Here is a 20,390-nt window from a genome sequence, read left to right as displayed (position 1 = left end):
GGCGGAAGGACAGATCCGATCAGCTCTGGTAGTACTTCGGTAGTGATACCGATTATCCCTGTCAGCAATAACTTTTGAAAGCCACCTCTGTAGATAGTTATAAATACCCTATACATATAGATCGAATTAAGCTTGATGTTATATTAGCTTATAGAGGTGGGAAATGTTCCACGGTGTAAATCATACTCACAGAGTTAGATCGCCGTTCTCTTACCTAACTAAACGGCGTCCGGGACTTTGCCGTAGCAACCCACGCAACCACTAGGACCAACCCATTGTTTACCGTTCCATGCGCAGCATGGCGCTCCACGTTCTTCTAGGCTGTTAACTGCCATGTTGTCTGCAGCTAAGGTGGGGTAGGCGAGGCCTATGAGTGTGGCAAGAAAAAGAAATTTCATCTTCGGTGCTTGAGCTGTTATTATCGAATTTGGATCGAGCTCTGGGGCAGCTGAGTGTCGATTGCTCTGATTGAGGGGTTTCACGATGGATATACATCCTCTGAAAATCTTCCAAAGATCGAGTATGCAAGCGTGATTACATCTTGATGCCTTCATGTTCAATTTTGGCCGTGATACTAGTGCTTACAGCGCTCGTGTTCAGTAAATTAGCTTATGTTGTGCAAAGTCAGCACGAAAAAGGATAGTCTCCAGTACATCGGGATGCCATGTCACCTCTGGGTAAGTCTCGTACAATAGCACTATATTTTTCGGCTTTGATAGTAGCTACTGGGCGGATCCTTAGTCTGGTATCGCTGGCATAGTATTTTTTCAGTATCTTCCTCCTGGCGATCATGGAGCGGCATCATTACACAAAGAACTTGAGAAAGCAGTCTATCAAGCATTCACTCAAGTCAAAAGTATGAGATTTCCGGTACGATAAGGGCCTGGAGAGTGAGTGAGGAGTGAATTTGAGGATGGCGCCAGCAGGGGAGGCTCGACCCCACATTCCAATTGTGGGGAAAAGTAGAATTGCTGGGGAAAGGAGCGATTCCGTGCCCCGATTGCGGGGTAAGTAATAGTCTATTACCTTTACTATTGTACTCTGAGGCTATTGGAATTGGCAGGCCGCATAGCGAAGTTCCGGTCGGTCCGACGAGCATTCGGGCTGTCTATGTCTCCTACAGCAGGTTTTCTTCGGGTGACGGCTATAATGTTTCACTTCATGAAGTATCCTCGGCAACCACAATCTGAATCCAATGCTTCCGACTTAGTTTCCTGACGCCATGTTATGTGACAGAGCATTTGCGACAGCATGCAAATACTCCTAGCCCGCTTCGACCCGGAGTATGACTACGCAACTATTTATTCACCAGCTGTGGCACTGAAATGATGCCTCCAAACAACAGTTCGATTTAGCATATAAATCAGAATTGCACTACTTTTCACCCAGCTGTTATAACCAACATTCAGACGCTATCATGGCAATGCTCAAAGACAAGGTCCGCCATTATTTGACACACCTCTACCCCGAAGTTGTTGAAAATGAGTTCTCATATCAATTCTAGGTTGTCCTAATTACTGGATGCTCCAGCGAAATTGGCCTCTCCACCGTACATGCATATTCGAGTGCGGGTGCTAAGGTCTTTGGTTGCGATATTCAACAGCCTCCAGCCGAGATTTCAACATTTCCCAACTTTTTGTTTCACAGCTGCGACGTTTCAAAGCAAGCCGACATCGATGCTACGGTAGAAGCGTGTCTGAGGTTTTTTGATGGCCGCATCGACGTCCTGCTCAACGTTGCTGGAGTGTCGGATCAACTCGGTTCGGTTGATACCCTAGATGATTCTCAGTACAATCGAGTAGTCGACATTGACTTAACAGGGCCGATCAAGCTTATGAGAGCCATGATACCATATATGCGAAAGCAGAAGAGTGGTTCCATCGTGAACGTTTCGAGTAAGACTGGGCTGGGTGGTGCATCAGGTGGTGTGGCATACACCGCCGCCAAACATGGTCTCGTAAGTCATCCTTGGTGCGACAGGAGATGAAGAACAGCGAAACATGAGAAAATTCTACTGAAAACAGATCAACATGATTGGATTGGTGCTACAAAGAACGTAGCCTGGCGCTACCACAGAAAAGGGGTCCGTTGTATCGCTATTTGTCCTGGAGGTATGAGGAAAATTCATCAACCCTTCTCCCAGGCACATGCTTACGAACAAACAGGTGTATGAACCAATATCACAAATACAATCACAGGTGATATCGATTTAGAAGCTATGAAAAATGCGAGGTCCGCATAAATGTCATACCCACTTCCGTAGTATTCTAATCGCTAATTGACAATAGGCCGGTGCTTGATATCCATTTTGCGCCAGAAACGACGGGAAGCCTTGATCAAAAGAACGGGCCTATCGCCAATGGCCCCATCGGTCTAGAAGAGATAGCAAATGTTCTCGTCTTCTTGGGTTCTGATCTCAGTTCTGCAATCAACGGTGTAGCGCTTCCAGTTGATAAAGCATGGTCTTATGTTTAATTCTGACCTTATATATAGCCACGTTCCCGAACTAGGCTCGTTACAATCACATGTAGGTCATTTCCCCCTCAACAAATATAGACTCAAGCATAGTACAAGGCTCATGCGGCCAGCGTGTCGAATCGGATTTGGCATTCGTGTTCCTAGGATATGTTATAAGAGGGCAAGGCCTTCGTCTTGGTGCAATTGTGATGGAAGCCAAAACTCACCTTTACGCCGCTGCATCCTTCATCGTAAAACAGTTCATAGCGGCTTGTGATACCGGGAGAAATTGTATCAAAATTACCAACGGTAGTGGTGGTGTATTTGCGATATACAGCGGCCACTAACGTGGTCATTTCCGCCATTGCAAGGCTAATTTCAGTAAGTAAATAAATCCAAATCAAGCAGGTAATTGTATACTGGATTCAAAAGGAATTCAATGACGTACTGGAGACCGATACACATTCTACTTCCGCTGGAAAATGCCCAGAACCACCTGTTCATCTCGGCAATGTTCAGGGAGGGATCCATCCAACGATCGGGGTTGAACTGCATCGGATTCGGGAAGACTTTTGGGTTCCGATGTAGGATATACGGCGAGATGGATACTGTAGTTCCTGCTGGGATATGATGGCCATCAATCACGGTGGCTGTAGGAGCTTCCCGTGGCTCAGAGGCTGGTAAGGGAGCATACAATCGCAGAGTTTCTTTGATGACAGCATTCACATAAGGAAGTTTGTCACTGGTCTCGACGGTTGGAATGCCATATGGGTTGAGGCCTTCCTGGGATATGCTGCGGACCTCTTCGATCAGTTTCTGCTGGAACTTGCAGCTCTCGGGCCGGGAGAGCGACCAGATGAGGAACATCAGAGTGTCACTGGTGGTATCTATACCAGCGAGGAGGTGGTCGGCGCACTCGGAAGCAATATCAATGTCGTCCAGCCCACCAGGCTGTCGGGAGCGATGATGCCTCCACAGCTTCGCGATCAATGGAGGCATATGCTCTACGCTCTTAGAGGGGTCGTAGGCAGCTGAGCTACGTGCAAATTCCTGGCATGCGACCATAGCGTGGCGACGGATGCCTGTGTACGTGGTTGGCAGCTGCATCGGGTAGAAACAGCGGGCAACCCTCTCGAAGAGACCGGTTCTAGAATACAGCCATGTCGTGAAGCGTGGTAGGTGGATGACGAACCAGGAAAGTCTGCGACGCGCAACGTCCACTATATCATCGACTAATGCGCAGTCGGCTTTGGAGCCTTCCAAGCAGGACGTCTTCCCGTATTTCCCGTACAAGAAGTCGGTGATGGCGTCCAAAGAAAAGTAGTGCAGTGAGGCAAATATCTCGCTCGAGCCTTGCTGTCGTGCAATCAGATCCAGATAATGGCGGACCTTGGCTTCGACTATGGCTGCGTTGGCTCCTTTGAGCATGGCCGATTTAGCGTAGGCACTGGCAAACATCTTCTTACGCTCCGAGTGCTCGCGACCGGAGAAGAAGGAAAACATGTTCTTGCGCCCATAGACATGAAACATGTTGTAGAAGCTGGTCCGCTCGAAACCGCTGCCAGCTCCATATATGGTTCGCAGAGCGGAAGTGGTGTTAAATGACACTTCACTAGGCCCGAGGCGCACGACGGGGCCGTACTTGTTATGAAGCGCGTGAATGGTGTGTGTGCGTGTGCCTCGGAAGTCTTCCAGTGCAAGTCGCCATCTTGAGAAGGCAAACGCTTTTGGACCCGGTATCTTTGCAAGAGGGCTTATAAAGAGAGAAAAACAAAGGTGGTAGAGCAGGAATGCCAGGCCAAGAGCGGCAGCGGCAACAACTGCTATGGCCATTGCCTAGCGACAAGAGAACAGGAGAATGTTATGACGAAGCGCGTGTAAAGATCTGAGACGCTTGTATAATGACGCTGCTGCTGCCGAGCTCATACATTTCGCTCTGTCGGTCATCTTAAATAAGCGCATCTTAATCAATGCTTGTTTTGCGTGACTGTAGCGAGATGGTGATGGATTGGGGGTGGTGGGGGAGGATGGTAGGATAGTAGCGTGGTTGCCCGATTTTGGTTGGGGACGCCAAATCCGGCAACCGCCAGCGAGACTGGCGTCCGTGCTCATGTGCAGCCAGCGACGGCAGGCGCGCAGGCTGCTCGGCTTCGGCAGGAGACTGCGAGGTCTTGTTTCCTTTGGAGTAGGCGTGGAAAGCGCCTGCGAGCTTCTTATCAGTGCCCTTTTGCCCCTCTTCATCGCCGCAGTTTCGACTACGTAAAGATACAGACCCGCAACGCCTCCACGTTAGACAAATACACTTAGTGCATAATCAAAACTGAACTGGGCCGCACCGAGCTAAGTATTGATACATATATAAAGATCGCGAGTCTTGTCAAAAATGACCAATATCCTTAAATCCCACATCTTGACTTCTGTACGGCTTCCTTCCAGCTTAGCGCCCTTACTTATCCAGAGCCAAAGTCGTCGTCTTACTCCAAATCGTTGAGCATGCGACCAAACGCCTGGACGGGTATTCTCCCTGCAGTGGCCGCCATCAATGTTGGTCCAGACTATAGCCACCCAATTGAAGGTTTGCAGGACCTATACGAAAGAGACTGATGAATTAGAATCCGTACGCTAATGCGTTCGTAGACCTTGATGTTGATCTCCCCTTCTCTCAGCCAGTGACATTTGCCCATCTGGAATGGCAGCGCTGTCTTGCTGCGTCTCACGACAAAGTACGTCGTTCCTTTACGCGGAAAACTCGTCTCAGCGCTTAGTTCCTAATCTGGCTCAAAGCCCTTGGACATTGCCATACTAGGATTTCCATATGACACATCAACGTCCTACAGGCCAGGTGCCCGATTCGGCCCTCGAGGTATCCGGGCTGGTTCCGCGAGGGAAAAAAAGGGACGAAGCTACAACACCGTCTGGGAAGTCGATCCTTACGAAGAGGGACTCGCTATTGTAAGTCGGACCATTCCGCACACACCAATAACCCTGTAATGAGTAGCGCCATTGCTCAACCTGTTTACTCAGAGGATTCACCTTATTGATATTCTTGGCTTTCAGATCGATTGCGGTGATGTGCCCATCACTCCGTTTGATGCAGCCCATGCTTTCAAGCAGATGGAACAAGGCTACAGGCAGGTCTTGTACCATCCAACCTCTTCAGTAAACTCATGGGAACATCCGCGCATAATCAGCTTGGGAGGTGACCATTCCATCGTCTTGCCTATTTTAAGGTCTCTCAAGACTGTATATGGACCTATATCGGTGATTCACTTGGATTCGCATTTGGATACGTGAGCAATGTCTTCTACTTGGCTATTAGAAAAAACCGGCGCTAACCGTGTCGCATACAGATGGGACCCCTACGAAGGCTACACAGGTATCAGGTCAAATCAGTCCGCCCTTACTCATGGTACTTTCTTTTGGCACGCTAGCCGGGAGGGCTGCATCAGCAAAGGGACCAGTGTGCATGGCGGCCTCCGAACCAAGCTATTTGTCAGTGCCGGCACTCTTCAATACCCAAACTCTGAGAACGCTTGTACTGATCCCTATTCTGATTGTTGCAGAGCCCCAAGGATTATGAGATTGACAGAGATGTCGGCTTCGGCATTATTGAGGCACACGAGATCGATGACATTGGCATGAACGGTATCATCGAGAAGACATTGAGCTTCGTCAAGGACACCCCTACATATCTATCCATCGATATTGACGGTAAGATACCGCTTAATCCTTGCGTAATCTGCTGCTTACTTCTTGCACTTGAAGACGCCATTGTGCTAACTCGTGATAGTGCTGGATCCAAGCATCGCCCCAGCTACAGGCACTCCAGAATCCGGCGGGTGGACTACGCGCGAAGTCAAGCGGTTCATTAAAGGTCTTGAGGGCATCAATCTAGTTGGTGCTGACGTGGTTGAAGTGAGCCCTCCGTATGACACCGCCGCCGAAATCACGTCGATTGCGGCTGCGGACCTGATCGTGGACATTATGGCGGCCATGGCCAAGTCAAAGAAGGGTCCAGCGCCATCGAGGGTGAAGGATGAGCTTTAGAATGGTCGAATCAGTATTCTGAAAAGCAAGCAAGGGGTTATTGGACTTTTTTTGTGGCTGGCAGAATGAACCACATAAGCACAAGTCAGATGGAAGCAAGTGAGCTTCTAGATAGACGATTGTAGCGAGCCCGAATCAAGGAAGCCGTTAAGAAGAACGTTCCCATGAATTGAAGGTCTGTTAAAAGATTCATAAGCATATGAAAAATAACATACATTGAATGAACAAGCCCGCTTCAATCTGTTAACGATCACTGCCTTGAGTAACCCTCACTCCTGCTCAACTAGACCGGTAATACCAATCTCCCTAGGCGGCGTAACGCCTCTCTCCAACTCCCCACATTCCCATCCACATCCATAACACCCCAAACCTCCTGGATAGCCCTCCACTGTCTTGAGAAATTCCCAAGGCCATACCCCTCGACTCGCGACCACCACGTAACCCAGGGCTCGCGGTTCCTCGTCTCACATGTGGCAATAAACGCCGGCCACGACATAGGCGCCGTTCTTTTTGCACCGCCCATATATGCATCTTTGAGGTCTTCTGCTGCCGTCAGGTTTTCCCAGACAGCATTTGCCTCCGCTTCAACATCCACATCAACAATGATGCCGTCGCCATCAAGCACCGTGCGGCGGTAGTATATCAGCAATGCGCTATGGAACGCGCGGACCTGGCACCGCGCAATCTCAAGCATGGTGCGCTCTTGGCGCTGGATGAGATGGAAAGGCTCCGCGTCAATGACCCAGGCCATAACGTCGTCGCCCAGTGCCTTGTACGCTGCGCGAAGAGAGGCAGGAGTCGGTGTACCGGCCTGCTGGCGGTAGAAGGCGAGGTGTTCTGCGATCCGGCACGTTTTGTACAGTAAGTTGGCCATTTCAGGTGTGATTCCGTATATATATTCGATGCTTCTCTCGTCGGGGTGGAAATGTGGTAGGGTAGAGGCGGGAAGATGTTCATCGAATGACCACGGTCGAGGGGAGATTTCGAGGCATGTTGTTTGAGCGAGGAGGGTGAGGAAGCGGTAGATGCTGGTGACTTGGTTGCTTGAGTCTCTTTTGCTCATGCTTAGCTGTAGGCATGGCTGGCGTAGTCGGCGGCATGCTTGGAGGTGGATTGGGAAGTCAGAGTCTTCTCCAGTCATGGTCTGTCAAGGAAAGAAGGGCATTTGTCAGAGAGAGGGGTGTCTTTGAATGTGGATCAAGGGGAGATGCGTACATCGATTGTGACTAGTGACAGCATTGCTGTTAAGTGCAATGTGTACAGCTGCGGATCACCGGGATGGACAATCGCGGAGTTCAGAGCACGCAGCGCCTTGATTCGGTGCTGAAGCCCCAGCTGATGGAATTTGGGAGAACCCTCCGTAGTATTGCGCAGGTGAAACGCAGCAGCCGAGAGCAAACTATGGAATAGTGAGGTCGATATTTGCGAAGATGTAGTTGTGTTTTGTTGGCAAAGAACAAGCTCTGGACACCCTGATAGGGCAAAAGGGAAATATGTAGTCCTCCAAGGGTTGCGTGAGTGCAGAATCGGTTGTAGCAATTCAGCCACATGGTTCATATAATGGAACATGAGCATGGATGTTTCCTGGTCTCTAAACATAGGCATCGAAAGAGCGAAGAAGGGAGCAGGCAAATGGCGCGCTTTTGATTTACCTGACATTGCCAGCAGATCGATTTGGGATGTGCATGCTTGGTACCTACTTTCTTTGAGTGCTGCAAAGGGCTCAAGTTCTTGCAGCGAGAAGTCACTTTGAAAATCTTCCCGAGCTGGTCTGCTTTTTAAGGTTGAAAGCTCTGGAGTCGAGAGGTCCCAATCCATGCAGTCAGGACTCTGTGCAACTGTACCCCACCCATTGTCAAGCTGTCCAGTGGAAGGGCCACCGTCATCAATGCTCTCAGCTGGTTCTGGTGATGACGCCGGGCTTTCTAAAGTCCTTTGAATAGGGTCATCGTAATTGGACTGAAAGACGCCAAAAGGGCCAATGAGAACCGTGTCCAATGGTGTAACGACGGAATTGATGGCCGACAGTTTCCTCGTTGTTTCGCGGTCTGACATGAGTGGTAATGCTGACCCACCTAGCAATAAATCAACTATGTTCGGAAGGCAACCGTTTAGGCCCGATGAGAAGACAAATATTGGAGGCTGACCTGTGTTGATCTTTCGCCGGTGCAAACCTTGAAGGTCCTGCACCCGGCCCGTCACCCATGACAAGTTTACACTGTAGCCAGCGCATTCCAAGCCAGCCTTTTCACACACTGCACACCCGTTCTTCTGCCGCTCGTCACATTTTATCTTGCGGGATCGGCAAGTCCAGCAGCTGCTAGTTGTTAGTAAGATGCACGGCTGCGGAACACGCTGCAAATACTCTGGGGGAAGCTCTATTCGTACCCAGTGAATGTCACACACTTGGACTTGGATGGCCGTGCACGAACAGTATTCGACCTGGTCTTCATCACAGATGTGCCGCGGGCTGATTGGCTGTGGCTCTTTGCATTCTGGAAGTGACGAGAAGTCTACGGTACTTGGGCCATGCGGGATCGGATAATCCGCCCATGTGTTGGATAATGCGTCATTCAGAAATACCGGATGGTGGCATGTGAGGTCGGTGGAGAGAAAACCACGGCGGATCTAGGGTCTTACTGACGCTATCTAGTGTACGTACATGCCTGAGCCTGGTGATTGGTGGGAAGCGCAACTGACAGAAAATGATGGGGTAGTCGAAACCAGCCCGGATTCGCTATCTTATCGCGGGGGCCCGTGACAGCGAAAAGTGGGTCTCCCGTTCTGGAAGGCGCCAGCGAGTAGGTCCTTTGTCTCCAGACGATGCTGATGATGGATGATTACTTTAGTGACTACAGATTCATCTAATGGCAACATGGGAACCACCGCGGAGATAGCTTCATCACCCGACAAGCCCCTCCTCATTGGCTGAAACGAACATCCAGCCCATTTGAACGACACTGAATACCTTATCTCTGTCATACCTGCAAGTCTACTCCAGGGCCTTGGTAGTGTCTTCCCCCGTGCAGCATCCACCAAAGGCCCACGAGCACCGCCAGACCGGATACGATGACGCTGGTGTAGTTCATCGCCTCGGCCGTGGTCGGCAAGTTGTACGGGAAGCAATAGATGACAATGGAAACGGCAATATAGAGGCAGGCAACGGTGTTGACGGCGGCACCAAAACGGCCCATCCAGAAGGCCCCAGGCTTGATCAGCTTGCGGCCCGACATCAAGTGCGGCAGGATGGCAAGGAGGTATGACAGCGTCGACAGCACAACAAACGAGCCTATGAAGGCGTTGAACGCCGTCAGTGAACCCACGTACACTGCCCCGATGCAAGTCATGAAGATGCCGCATGCTAGCGTTGAGTATAGCGGGCTCTGCCATCGCGAGCTGACTGCGCCAATCTTACTTGCAAATGGAGTTGCGCCGTCGCGGCCGAGTGCGTAGAGTGTGCGGCCCGCGGTTACGTAGCAGCCCACCGTTGCGCAGAGGATGGGCAGAATGATGACTATCAACAGCCCAGCCGCTCCTCCTTTGGAGCCGGTCGCTTGCAGATACATCTCCCCAATGGGACAGATGGTTTCCAGTTCGATGATCGCCTCTAGGTTCCTGGTGGCGTAGAATACCACAATCAAATAGCTGAAACCAGTCACGAACCCTATGGCCACTTGGCATGCGAGGGCTTTGGGCAAATTCACTCGTGGACTAGTTATTTCTGTTAGCCAGTTCTGCTGTGTGGTGTTTGTATGAATACTAGCGTCAGAAAGGTAGTGTAGAGCTGGAATGGCAAGACGTACCGTGGAATCTCCTCAGCGATGTGGGTAACACAATCAATGGCGCCCACCGCATACGCACCATTCAGCATACCCGCCAGGAAGACAAAACTGTCGCTCGAATATCCGGTGCTATTGTTCCACTGCTTCCAGACAAACTCGCTCGATGCATACCCACCGCCAGCCAACCCAGGCATGACGGCACAGACGATGATAGTAACAAAGAAGCCGACAATGATGAGGAAGGATCCGAGCCGGCTGATAAGTGGAAGAGAGCGCTGTGCGAAAATGACAGTGAAGCAGCATCCCCACGATAGGATGAGGTAGCAGATAAAGACGTGCCATCGCTGAGGCTCCAGCTCGGGGTGGTACAACTTGTACGACCAGAGCACCATATTACTGACCATAACGCAGTTGGAAGCAACGGCAAACATCCACGCCAGGCCATTCAACCAGCCAGCAAACCATCCACAAATCTTACCGTACTTGGTGCCGGCCGTCACTAACGCCCAATGGTAGACTGCAGACGAAGCTCCATTAGTATGCGTTTGACCCTAGTTACAGGAAATAGCGAAAGTGTGATCGACATACCTCCTCCTGATGATGGGATTGATGATGCAAGTTCTGCGATTGACGCCGCAATGAAGCCATAGAAGATGGAAACAACTGCACTGCGATTCGAGTCATGGCGTTAGCTGAGGAACCCATACGCTGAAGGTCAGAATGAGATCTAGAGGAGTCACGTACTACTCATATATTGCCCCAGCTGCTCCACCGTTGTGAAGCGATGTAGCCTGTCCTCACTGTTAATTCCAGCTAGGAAAGTTTCCACAGGTATGTTACGTACAATACCGGCGCCCAACACAGCCCACGAGTTGCCGGTGGTAATGCCAGTCGCACAGGCGCTTAGCAAATTAAAGTTCCTCGCTAGAGTCGGTCCATTGCTCACAAGAACGATTTCGCCCTCGGCAAAATCGGCCGTTGAGTGTTGTGAATGAGCGTTGGATTTCTGCTCAGGCCTTTTCTCCAACACCGTAAGCTCCATGGTCATCTGCATGGGGTTTCTAGAAGTATCAAAAAGGCACAGAGGTAGAGTGCAAAGAAATGCAGTTTTTGTTGTTGAGGTTTCCCACGTTGGCTTGTACTTATATACTCCTTCAAGTATTAACAAACCCCAGTTATGCTAGGTACACGACTATGCGATAAAGCATCGAGACTAGCCCGAGGTAATGGCTGTGATAACGGCCTTGATACGAGCAGATTTTAGTGATTTGATTACAACGACTACGACTTGACGAACTGTATCGCTGAGTTTGAGGATAAATGCCTCGCTCGCGGTTTCCTTATTCACTTTCATCGTGTTATGCGTTTGCAATTGTGAAATTCGTTATCAGGAGTGTTCCATGGTTAGTCTCAAGCCCTCGTGGGGTAGAGACCTCATTCTAGATTACAATGGCGAGAACCTCTGGGGCACTGTGATAAACATAGTCCCCCACGTAATGGTGTAGAAGCCTACTGGGGTAATTCATGCGCATAGTAGCTTGGAGAGTACCCCGATTCGTACGCTTAAAGGGCCTGTCTAGATTTGCCGGATAAATCCATTGCAGACTTCAGAGCCACTGTCGTTATCTATTGCTGGAATACTCTGTCAACGATTATTGGGTGTCGATCATAACCCGAGCTTGCTATGATGGGCTCGCTGGCGCCTTCCAAAACGGATTTACTGGGGTATTCCCCTAGCTCGCGGCGTTAACCTCCTTTGATTGGCTCGCTGGCACCTTCCTTGTAAATCCATCGACTCTTATTGTTGATTGGAATACTGTCTCTACTACGAATCAGTACAAAAGCTATAGAATTTCATCAACTTGGCACCTGTTATGGTGTACCCAGTATCTTGCTACCTCTGCCCAATACTCAACTCAAGCTGTGGAGTTATTCTTCATTAATCACTTGAAGATAGTCACCGTCAAGCGATGTCTTCGTTTCTCTCAAGCCAGCGTATCCTTCTTTCAGGATCCTCCAACTCTCGTACCGAAGCTCTAAAGGTTGAATTGGCGAGTGAGTATTCCAGCTAACGGTTCCCAACTGGAGAGATACGAGTCTTTTTGACTGGTCTCTATAGAAACATGCAGCAGCTTTCAAGCTGTGAACCTCGACAATCGTAGCTCCAGCGACAATTCGACAGAAATCACTTCTCGGATCGATGACGCATTCGCCGCAATAAGCGGGTCGGCCGATCTTGTTGTTGTTGATGCTCGGGATCACGAGCACTGCGGCCGCGATCCAATTTGGGAAGTGCCTCTAACTGAGTGGGACAAGCATCATGACGCTGCCCAGATCAATCAGAGAAGAGCCTTATCCCAGATCAAGGCAATCCTCCAAAGTCAGTTCAAGAGATCAAAAGAGGGCAACTCGATTGGCCCCTTTTCTATGATCATTCTCGGTTACAAGGCTTCCTTTGAGGGATCCCTCGATGTTGTTCTTTCTAAAATACAGCGGGATATTGCATGGCTCCATGGCGACGCTTCTGTCAACTTCCTCGACGTTGAGAATTTAGGCGGCGATGCTACTGATCTGTCCATTATTTCTGCGATGAATATATTGGCAACTAGCAGCTCGCGTGGATCTGTTATCTCACTCAATGATGTTTGGACCCTTTGCAACTCACAGTCTGACGACACGAAGCCACCATCTCACAACACAAACATCCCACAATCTCAAACACAACCTAGGATAAGCTCGCCTCTTAGAGCAAAGAAACCGAAAGTCAAGATTGCGCTTTCGTTTGACTTCGACGCGTTATCGGCTTTTCTAGGCACGGGAGAACATCCAGACAACAACCTTGCAGACTACAGCACTGGTGTATTCTCCGGGCGCGTTGGTGGCCGCCGGTTACTACGTATACTGAAGAAATATCAGATTGCCGACAAGGTCACATGGTTCATTCCTGGGCACACTATGGAGACCTTTGAATCCACAGTCAAAGAGATCGTCGAATCCGGCGCGGAGATTGGACTCCACGGCTACGCTCACGAAGGCGCCTATCAGATGACGCCGGCACAAGAGCGCGACGTCTTGGCGAAGTGCATGCAAGTATCGGAGCGTCTGACCGGTAGAAAGGTACAAGGATACCGCGCTCCGATGTACCAGCTGCGCGAAACGACAATCGAGCTTCTCAAAGAGTTTGGGTTCCTGTACGACTCATCCTTGAGCCACCATGACTCGCAACCCTACTTCACACCCAGCGACCCGCCCGTCGAGCGTATCGACTTTTCCAAGCCAGCGAGCAGCTGGTTGAAGCCAACGCCGATAAGCGATATGGACGTAGTACCACCCGCGCCATTGCACTCACCCGCCACTGGCCTGCCCCTTGTGGAAATTCCCATTGGCTGGAACAATGAAGACATGATGGGACTACAATATTTTCCGCATGTTGCCAACACTAACGGACAAGTTGATGCCCGCGTTGTTGAGCAGCGCTGGAAGGACATTTTTCTGTGGCTGTGGGAGAACGGCGAGGCCGAGTCCGATGACGGTACCTTCATTTTCCCGCTACTCATGCACCCAGACTCCAGTGGTCTGGCACACGCCATGACCATGGCGGATCGTTTCATTGGATGGCTGCGGAGTTGGGGGGATTCGGTCGAGTTCCATACGTATGAGAGCATAGCGCATGACTTTCTTCATAAGAAGGGTGTTAAGAATGGCAACATTTCTAAGTAGAGGCTAGAAGTAATTTGATATAGGATTCTGCCATTCAGTCATGTGAGGAGGTCTTGAGTTATTTTCATTTCTGTCTTGCTTTTTTTCATCAATGGTAACAATCCCCTAGACAATCTTCGATGATTCCATGAAGGTGCCTGATTATAAAGATGTCTGATATCAAGAAACATTGAACCCTTATCACATGAAAAGAATGAGAAGAACTTTACAGCTCAGTTTATTAAGAATGTTCATTGCTATATACCCTTTCAACCTCCTAACACTAGTAGTGTCTTAACTCTACCCGAACTTCAGCAACTAGCTCGGCTAGAAAGGTACGCCGTTCATGTTACCCGCGCAAACATTATCTCCCTGTCTTGCCTTGCCGACGATCTCAAAGCTTCCTGGCCATCCAAACCACGAAGCTTCGTAACGGCGGCATTTAGCATCCATCTGAGCCATTGCGTAATAAACATCGTCGCGGTTGCAATTGCCGCATTTTCCGGATTCGTTGACGCAGTAGTAGACCATCATTTGATTCCTCAATGATGCAACGTATCTTCTTTGGCCTGGTACGTCTGAGCAGACATCCTGCCCGTTACCGGCCCACCCCTCGGCAAGGGCCTCGTATGCCCTATCGATGCCAAATTCTTCGAGTTGATAACCCCAGCAATCGGTGCGGCGCTTGGACAGCGTGTTGAGCGTAGATGATGAGAGCATGTCGCGTCGATTCGCGGCTCGTACTGCCGAGAGGTCCTCGGCGCTGAGGACAATGGGAGCAACTCCGTTTTCAGAGGGAGTGTAGACTTCAGTGCCATTGGTGAATCTTGTAATCATGTAAACACCGTCTGGGACGGTAGTAGCGGAAACAGCAATAATACTGGCAGCAAAAGCCACGAGTGCAGAATTGAGATACATGATGATGGGATTGAAACTCGGTGGAGTGTAATTGAAGGTGGTGGTTGAGAGTAGGCTACAGGTGATTCGTTGGAGCTGTGGTAGTGAGCTTAGGAATGAGGAAATCACCTGCTCTTATACTTTGGCATTCCACAAAAGTGCTCAACTGCATCTATTGAATAATTGCAAAAGAAGAAGATGCCCTACATTGAGGCGTTCCAGATCGCTCAAAGCGGGATGTTGGGTGCATAATTCGCCCCAGCATTATACGAAGCTGCGGGCCTTGACGGGAGTTGGCCAACACTTGGTATAGTATTGCTGCAAGTAGTCGACTACTCCAGCTTGGCATTTTATATGAGTCTCCACATTATAGGATGTGCGTCTTGGTTCTCAATTTAAGCAGGTATTGTCTTTGGTATGGATAATTATAGCCCTCAAAGAATCCTTACCGAGCGCCAGATGACCTCTAGTACGTAAGCCATCAAGCAGGAAACATACATTCTTCCATATCTTGTTCCATAATATTATCGTTAGCCATGATTCGCATATGGTGCATAATGAAGTTGAACAAAACCTATGGTGATGATACTAGTACTGACAGATACGCGAGACCCTGCGTCAAGGCCCACCAACAGATGCGGGAGATGCCGCGGTAAGGCCCGCTGCAGTACTAAGGCCCGCAGCATTTAAGGCCCGCTACTATAGTAAGGCCTGCTACAGTGCTAAGGCCCGCTGTGGCATAAACTATTCACAAAGCAGCGCGAAAAGCAACCGCATCCAGCAGGAGACGTGGTGGGCTGCCGCACAAGCGGGCTTCGCAAAATTCAAGAAATAGTAAGGCGTGGAAACGCATTCGGTAGTTCGTTTTAGCAATGAAGTTGAGCTTCTGCTGTGCGAAACACTCAGACAAGGACAGCTCGAAAAGATATTGTTAGACTTTGGGTGATGCGTGCTGAATCCAGTAGTGCGACAACACCGACACCAGAATACATGCAGCCTCGGTTAGTGTCAATACGATGCTACTAGGGTAATGACACCGAGGAAGTAGACCGAGGCCGTGGCACACGAATCGGAACTGGAGTTGTGGGTTGGGAAGCTATTTCTGTTCTCTGGAGGAATGTCTTAATGCAGCGCATATGCCGCTGGAAAGCTCAATATAGCCTAGTTCATGCAATGGCCCATTCACAGTCAAATTTGCGACTCCAAGACAGGTCACCATCGCGATAGGCGGGGAATCGATTCTAGGCTCGCTGCCGAGGTTTTTTTTATGCGGAGCCATCGAAGGCTTAGAGGGCTAGCTGGGAAAGTTAATCTGTCGAAGACAATGTTGCAAGGTACTTGCCCAACCCCGATGCATGCTACGACATGAATGTTACTCGACACCGATAGTTGCCAGTCTGCGATCAGTCGTGCGTGTCAACAACAACGCTCAGGTGGCCAATTGAAGCAATAGTAATCAATTGAAAAGCACGATATCTAAGGGGGCGCGAAGAAGAGATGGAAGGCTGCTACATACTTCGACACATACAGAGGGTTCGCGTTAAGCAAAACATGGTCGCTACTAAAGCAGGGGCTTCTTCCGCTTTCGACTTGACAGAGAGGGACAAATGTGTTGCCACGTGAGAGCGACATCGTCGCCCACCTCTTTGCCATACAGGATACACTCCCTCAAGCCTTGTGTACGACAGCTGCGCCAGCTATGTCCCAGTGCACACCCACTCGTCCACGAGCGTCCAATGCGAAAGAAATCTCAAAAATCTACCGACAAATAAAATCACACACCAAACCAGTACGCTGGACCATCCAGATCCATACACATTGATACCCGCTGCACCACCACGAAGAACTCGGTCAGTCATTTCAGAGTATCTAGTCGCCATTAGCTACACAATGAATCACTGTAAACTCCAGCACTATAAAGGCAACATAAGCGATCAGCATTCCCCATCCAATCTCACGACAAAACCTTCCGCCAAACCAGACGGTCAAAGTAAATGCAAGTGTTGAGGCCCATAAAACCCCTAATTCAGCGATGCTCACGTTGCCGTGTTCAAGCTTCCCTGAGGTACCGAGCATAACGATTCCAGAGCACAATGCAAGCAGGAATATATTACTGCCGGCTGTATTCGCGACGAGAATTCCAGCATGGCCTCGGTGCCCGCTCATCACCGCGACGAACTTTTCGGGAATTGTCGTGGCTATTGCGAGAATCACAACACCAAAAAGCACATCTGAGATGCCGAATTCATCGGTAATGGTGGTGGCAGCGTGGGAAAGCACGTAACCTGCGAGGCAGATGGCTAAAAAGCCAAGTAAGAGATAAAATAGGTGATAACGTAGACTCTGGTGCTTGCGGCGACTTGGTCCTGATGACCTTTGCGTTGTGCTACTGCCAGTGTGTGCAAGTAGGCTCGTTCGTTCGTTGTTCCCAGCAGGAGCTGTCCCGTTGGGTTCGTGTCTGTGTGCATCAGCATGATGCGGTCCTCTCCTCGCGACAACACCAACTGTGTTTTCTTCACCACTGCTCTCATCGTCGCTGCTATCGTCGGAGTCCTCTGGAGCAGTGAGAGCCCCTTTACTGATTGCCCACCCCACAGACCCAATATAGATGGCAAAGAATGCGATCAAGATGGAGCCGCCAACCAACCATACGATCTTCTTTGAAAAGTACGTAATCGGCGTCACAAAAGTTGTCAAGACGAGTAGGACAAGAGAGTATATGCGTGAGCTTCGATCAAACACAATCGGCTGCTGCTTGTCGTGAAATAAGAGACCCAGGGAGAAAGCTCCCAATATATTCGAAACCGCAGAACCAACAATATTACCGATAGCCAAAGAGCCACGATTGCGCGCGAGTGATGCAATAACAACAGCGAGCTATAGCATCAGATATGATTAGTACATTAGTAGCGGAGAGGACTACGGACAAGTACGAGCATACCTCCTCCCATTCTCCTCCAGCAGTAAGAAGCCCAACGACCGTTTCCGATATTCCGGTGCGACGAGCGACGACGGCGGTATGATCAATAAACTTATCCGCACCAAATTCTAAGAGGAAGAGTGTCGCGATGAACGCTGCGATGTTGTATGTAACAACGTCAGCGTTCGCCATTGTTGGTTCGTTTAATAAAGTAGGTAGAATTGTGCTGTGGGGGGTGGGGGGTGCAGAGTTGCGCGGTAGTGAAACATCGAAATATGCGTTCTCTTCTATAGTTTATGCAAAGATACCTTTTTCCGGTTCACGGTGGCGGGTCGCTCGCTTTATGACATGTTCTCTCTGGCGATCAATGTTCGAAGTGGGTGGCGCGTCGCCAAAACGCGGAGCATGCGCGCCAGTGGCTGGTTTACGTCATGTTTGACGGAAGCTACTGTCCAGTCAAGCTTCTACGCCCTCTTAGCATGCTTTGACCCAACGCTTGGCCGTTCTTAGCTTACTTTTGTGTTTTTCATTGGTGATATAAATTAATTCTAGCCGCAAAGCTATCACCGCTATCGCAGTCGTTCCGTCTGGCCTCACAACGACGCCTCTATTTGCCCATGAGGAGAGTGTGCTCGAGAATATCCGCGTGTCCGATCGCTTCATACTCAAAGGAGACCTTGCTATGGCACAGAGTTCTTATGGTTGCTTAGGGTATCCAGTTTCCAAAGCACTCTTTCTCGTTCTCTCTGAACGCAATGGATTCTTATGCTATTCAAGAGGGTTCATGGCAGGTTGACCATCAGTCATGTGAATCATAAGCAGAAGGCGACGCGAAAATATCTGTGTAAGTTATAGATAGTACATTTGGACATGCTGTTAATTCCAGTGCAGCTTCTCGGGATCAATGATGAACTGATGGCAAAGTCATAAGCTGTGACGGATTTGGCGAATCAAGTAACCGTCCTGGCCACCTAGAATACTCTCGTTGCACGGATCACGAAGAAAACTATGGTTTGCTCGATGGCAAGTGGGATTGTCTTTGAATTGAAGAGGCGTAGTTATGGTAAGTGCTGAGCTCTTATTTCTTTGTTTCCTGTAAAGGATCCGGCATCCGTGAGACAAGAATGAAAGTATATCTGATTCGAGATGTAACTAACCACTCTATGCTCCACGAACAACAGGCTTGTGTGTTTCATCGACTCCAAGCCACATAAGGTCTGGCCTGCTATAATGCCCTGATGCATCTACAAATGTCTTGGCCTTCGTCACCAAGCTCAGATCGAGGTCTGCAATAACGAGCTTCTCATTAGGGTTATCGGTCTTGCTCAGGATGCGCCCATCAGGGCCGATGATGCAAGAACTTCCTTGGTTAGGATGTCCCATGATTGGTGAACCGGCCGTTCCCATCATCTGGATGGCAGCTTCGGAGATGACAGTGGTACAGTGAAGTACAAAGGCTTGAGACTCGATTGCATAGGACTGCGAGATATTGCGGCAGCCTACGATCACCATCAGCTCTATAGCTCACTTGGAAAATTGAATGCTACTACTCACCTTCTGTAGACATGGAGTAGAGTCCAGGACTACCTTCTACAAACCCACTGACGGCTGGCCATGCTCCTACGTGCATCTGCTCACCTTGTGTGAAGGTGTAATACTTCAACAAAGTTTGAATATGCTCCCAGCACGAGAGCCCGCCTACCCGGCCGACTCCAGGTAAATCAACGACCTTGGCTAGGCACGACTTCCCGCCTGTGGCATCTCCGAATATTGTGCGCTCCATGTGCGTCGGTTTCATCTTACGACGAGTCATCTTGATCTCGCCATACTCGCTAATCAAAGCTTGCGCGATGTACACAGAATCGCCGTCGCGCTCAGAGAAGCCCAGGGACACGTTGATCTTGTTCTCGGCAGCGGCAGCACAAATATGCTTCATTTCTTCACTGTCCGTCTTCAAGGAGTTTTGCACGTATTTCGTTCCCAGATCAAAATCGATTGGACGGCTCCAAATCCAAGCAGGATATCCAGGAATCCAGCATTCTGGGAAGGCAACGAGTTTGGCTTCGGCTTCGGCAGCTTCTTTGATAATGTTCATTGTCTTTTGAACTGTCCCTTCCAGATCGAGCCACAGAGGCTCATGCTGCGTGACCTGTCTTCATTCAGTGCGTTTACACTTCAACGACTCGGACAAACTAACCGCAACGCGAACAGTTGGATGCACTTTATCGCCCATTGCAGAAGGTCGCTTCTCTTCCATGGACAAGGAAATCTTGTGGCGAAATATCCTTAGGCTGACGTCTATTTACGATGCCACTAGCTGTCTGCCCGTATGTGTTTGCCATGTAAAGCTATCAGGCAGGCCTGTCTAATCAGCTTGCGGGCGAATTCCGTTCCTAGCGGGGTAAGTAGTACGTACGTCGGACAAAAGTTAGCCCCACCTCAGCCCTACTACTCTGCAACTTGTTCAGATTAGAGGTTTCCAATATCTGAATGCCAAACTTGGTATTTGTCATGAGGCCGATACGATACGCCCTTCAAGAATCAGGATTGCCATTGTTACAGAGCAGGGTCTTGATCTAGTCACTCTG

General features: G+C 49.6%; 9 protein-coding genes across 9 annotated transcripts; 3 read left to right on the top strand and 6 right to left on the bottom strand.

Annotated features, from left to right (window-relative positions):
• Nucleotides 1-1,417: 1,417 nt before the first annotated feature.
• Nucleotides 1,418-2,475, top strand: COCVIDRAFT_40446 (hypothetical protein; the record flags this gene model as incomplete). Its single annotated transcript, XM_014698104.1, has 4 exons — nucleotides 1,418-1,438; nucleotides 1,505-1,957; nucleotides 2,054-2,165; nucleotides 2,318-2,475. The coding sequence occupies 4 exons, from the start codon at nucleotides 1,418-1,420 to the stop codon at nucleotides 2,473-2,475; spliced, it is 744 nt and encodes a 247-aa protein (XP_014553590.1).
• A 101-nt stretch (nucleotides 2,476-2,576) lies between these two features.
• On the bottom strand, nucleotides 2,577-4,290 carry COCVIDRAFT_107250 (hypothetical protein; the record flags this gene model as incomplete). The annotated part of the gene is made up of 3 exons (XM_014698103.1): nucleotides 2,577-2,618; nucleotides 2,685-2,829; nucleotides 2,906-4,290. 3 exons carry the CDS (start codon nucleotides 4,288-4,290, stop codon nucleotides 2,577-2,579), a joined length of 1,572 nt encoding a protein of 523 aa, XP_014553589.1.
• Nucleotides 4,291-4,950: 660 nt separating this feature from the next.
• On the top strand, nucleotides 4,951-6,504 carry COCVIDRAFT_107334 (hypothetical protein; the record flags this gene model as incomplete). The annotated part of the gene is made up of 7 exons (XM_014698102.1): nucleotides 4,951-5,032; nucleotides 5,095-5,180; nucleotides 5,242-5,409; nucleotides 5,515-5,747; nucleotides 5,808-5,949; nucleotides 6,021-6,168; nucleotides 6,248-6,504. The coding sequence occupies 7 exons, from the start codon at nucleotides 4,951-4,953 to the stop codon at nucleotides 6,502-6,504; spliced, it is 1,116 nt and encodes a 371-aa protein (XP_014553588.1).
• A 283-nt stretch (nucleotides 6,505-6,787) lies between these two features.
• On the bottom strand, nucleotides 6,788-8,957 carry COCVIDRAFT_107313 (hypothetical protein; the record flags this gene model as incomplete). The annotated part of the gene is made up of 4 exons (XM_014698101.1): nucleotides 6,788-7,648; nucleotides 7,720-8,579; nucleotides 8,652-8,821; nucleotides 8,893-8,957. The coding sequence occupies 4 exons, from the start codon at nucleotides 8,955-8,957 to the stop codon at nucleotides 6,788-6,790; spliced, it is 1,956 nt and encodes a 651-aa protein (XP_014553587.1).
• A 525-nt stretch (nucleotides 8,958-9,482) lies between these two features.
• Nucleotides 9,483-11,328, bottom strand: COCVIDRAFT_40442 (hypothetical protein; the record flags this gene model as incomplete). Its single annotated transcript, XM_014698100.1, has 5 exons — nucleotides 9,483-10,215; nucleotides 10,308-10,803; nucleotides 10,875-10,954; nucleotides 11,031-11,077; nucleotides 11,131-11,328. The coding sequence occupies 5 exons, from the start codon at nucleotides 11,326-11,328 to the stop codon at nucleotides 9,483-9,485; spliced, it is 1,554 nt and encodes a 517-aa protein (XP_014553586.1).
• Nucleotides 11,329-12,256: 928 nt separating this feature from the next.
• Nucleotides 12,257-14,006, top strand: COCVIDRAFT_18586 (hypothetical protein; the record flags this gene model as incomplete). The annotated part of the gene is made up of 2 exons (XM_014698068.1): nucleotides 12,257-12,341; nucleotides 12,406-14,006. The coding sequence occupies 2 exons, from the start codon at nucleotides 12,257-12,259 to the stop codon at nucleotides 14,004-14,006; spliced, it is 1,686 nt and encodes a 561-aa protein (XP_014553554.1).
• A 306-nt stretch (nucleotides 14,007-14,312) lies between these two features.
• On the bottom strand, nucleotides 14,313-14,903 carry COCVIDRAFT_18585 (hypothetical protein; the record flags this gene model as incomplete). The annotated part of the gene is made up of 1 exon (XM_014698067.1): nucleotides 14,313-14,903. One exon carries the CDS (start codon nucleotides 14,901-14,903, stop codon nucleotides 14,313-14,315), a length of 591 nt encoding a protein of 196 aa, XP_014553553.1.
• A 1,848-nt stretch (nucleotides 14,904-16,751) lies between these two features.
• Nucleotides 16,752-17,994, bottom strand: COCVIDRAFT_107319 (hypothetical protein; the record flags this gene model as incomplete). The annotated part of the gene is made up of 3 exons (XM_014698099.1): nucleotides 16,752-17,248; nucleotides 17,384-17,759; nucleotides 17,824-17,994. 3 exons carry the CDS (start codon nucleotides 17,992-17,994, stop codon nucleotides 16,752-16,754), a joined length of 1,044 nt encoding a protein of 347 aa, XP_014553585.1.
• A 969-nt stretch (nucleotides 17,995-18,963) lies between these two features.
• On the bottom strand, nucleotides 18,964-20,035 carry COCVIDRAFT_40438 (hypothetical protein; the record flags this gene model as incomplete). Its single annotated transcript, XM_014698098.1, has 3 exons — nucleotides 18,964-19,301; nucleotides 19,357-19,951; nucleotides 20,000-20,035. 3 exons carry the CDS (start codon nucleotides 20,033-20,035, stop codon nucleotides 18,964-18,966), a joined length of 969 nt encoding a protein of 322 aa, XP_014553584.1.
• Nucleotides 20,036-20,390: the final 355 nt, after the last annotated feature.

This window comes from Bipolaris victoriae, assembly GCF_000527765.1.
Source record: "Bipolaris victoriae FI3 unplaced genomic scaffold scaffold_84, whole genome shotgun sequence".
In the NCBI taxonomy this organism is placed as follows: Eukaryota; Fungi; Ascomycota; class Dothideomycetes; order Pleosporales; family Pleosporaceae; genus Bipolaris; species Bipolaris victoriae.
The sequence above is the reverse complement of the archived record's forward strand: the minus strand, read 5'-3'. Positions and strand labels throughout refer to the sequence as shown.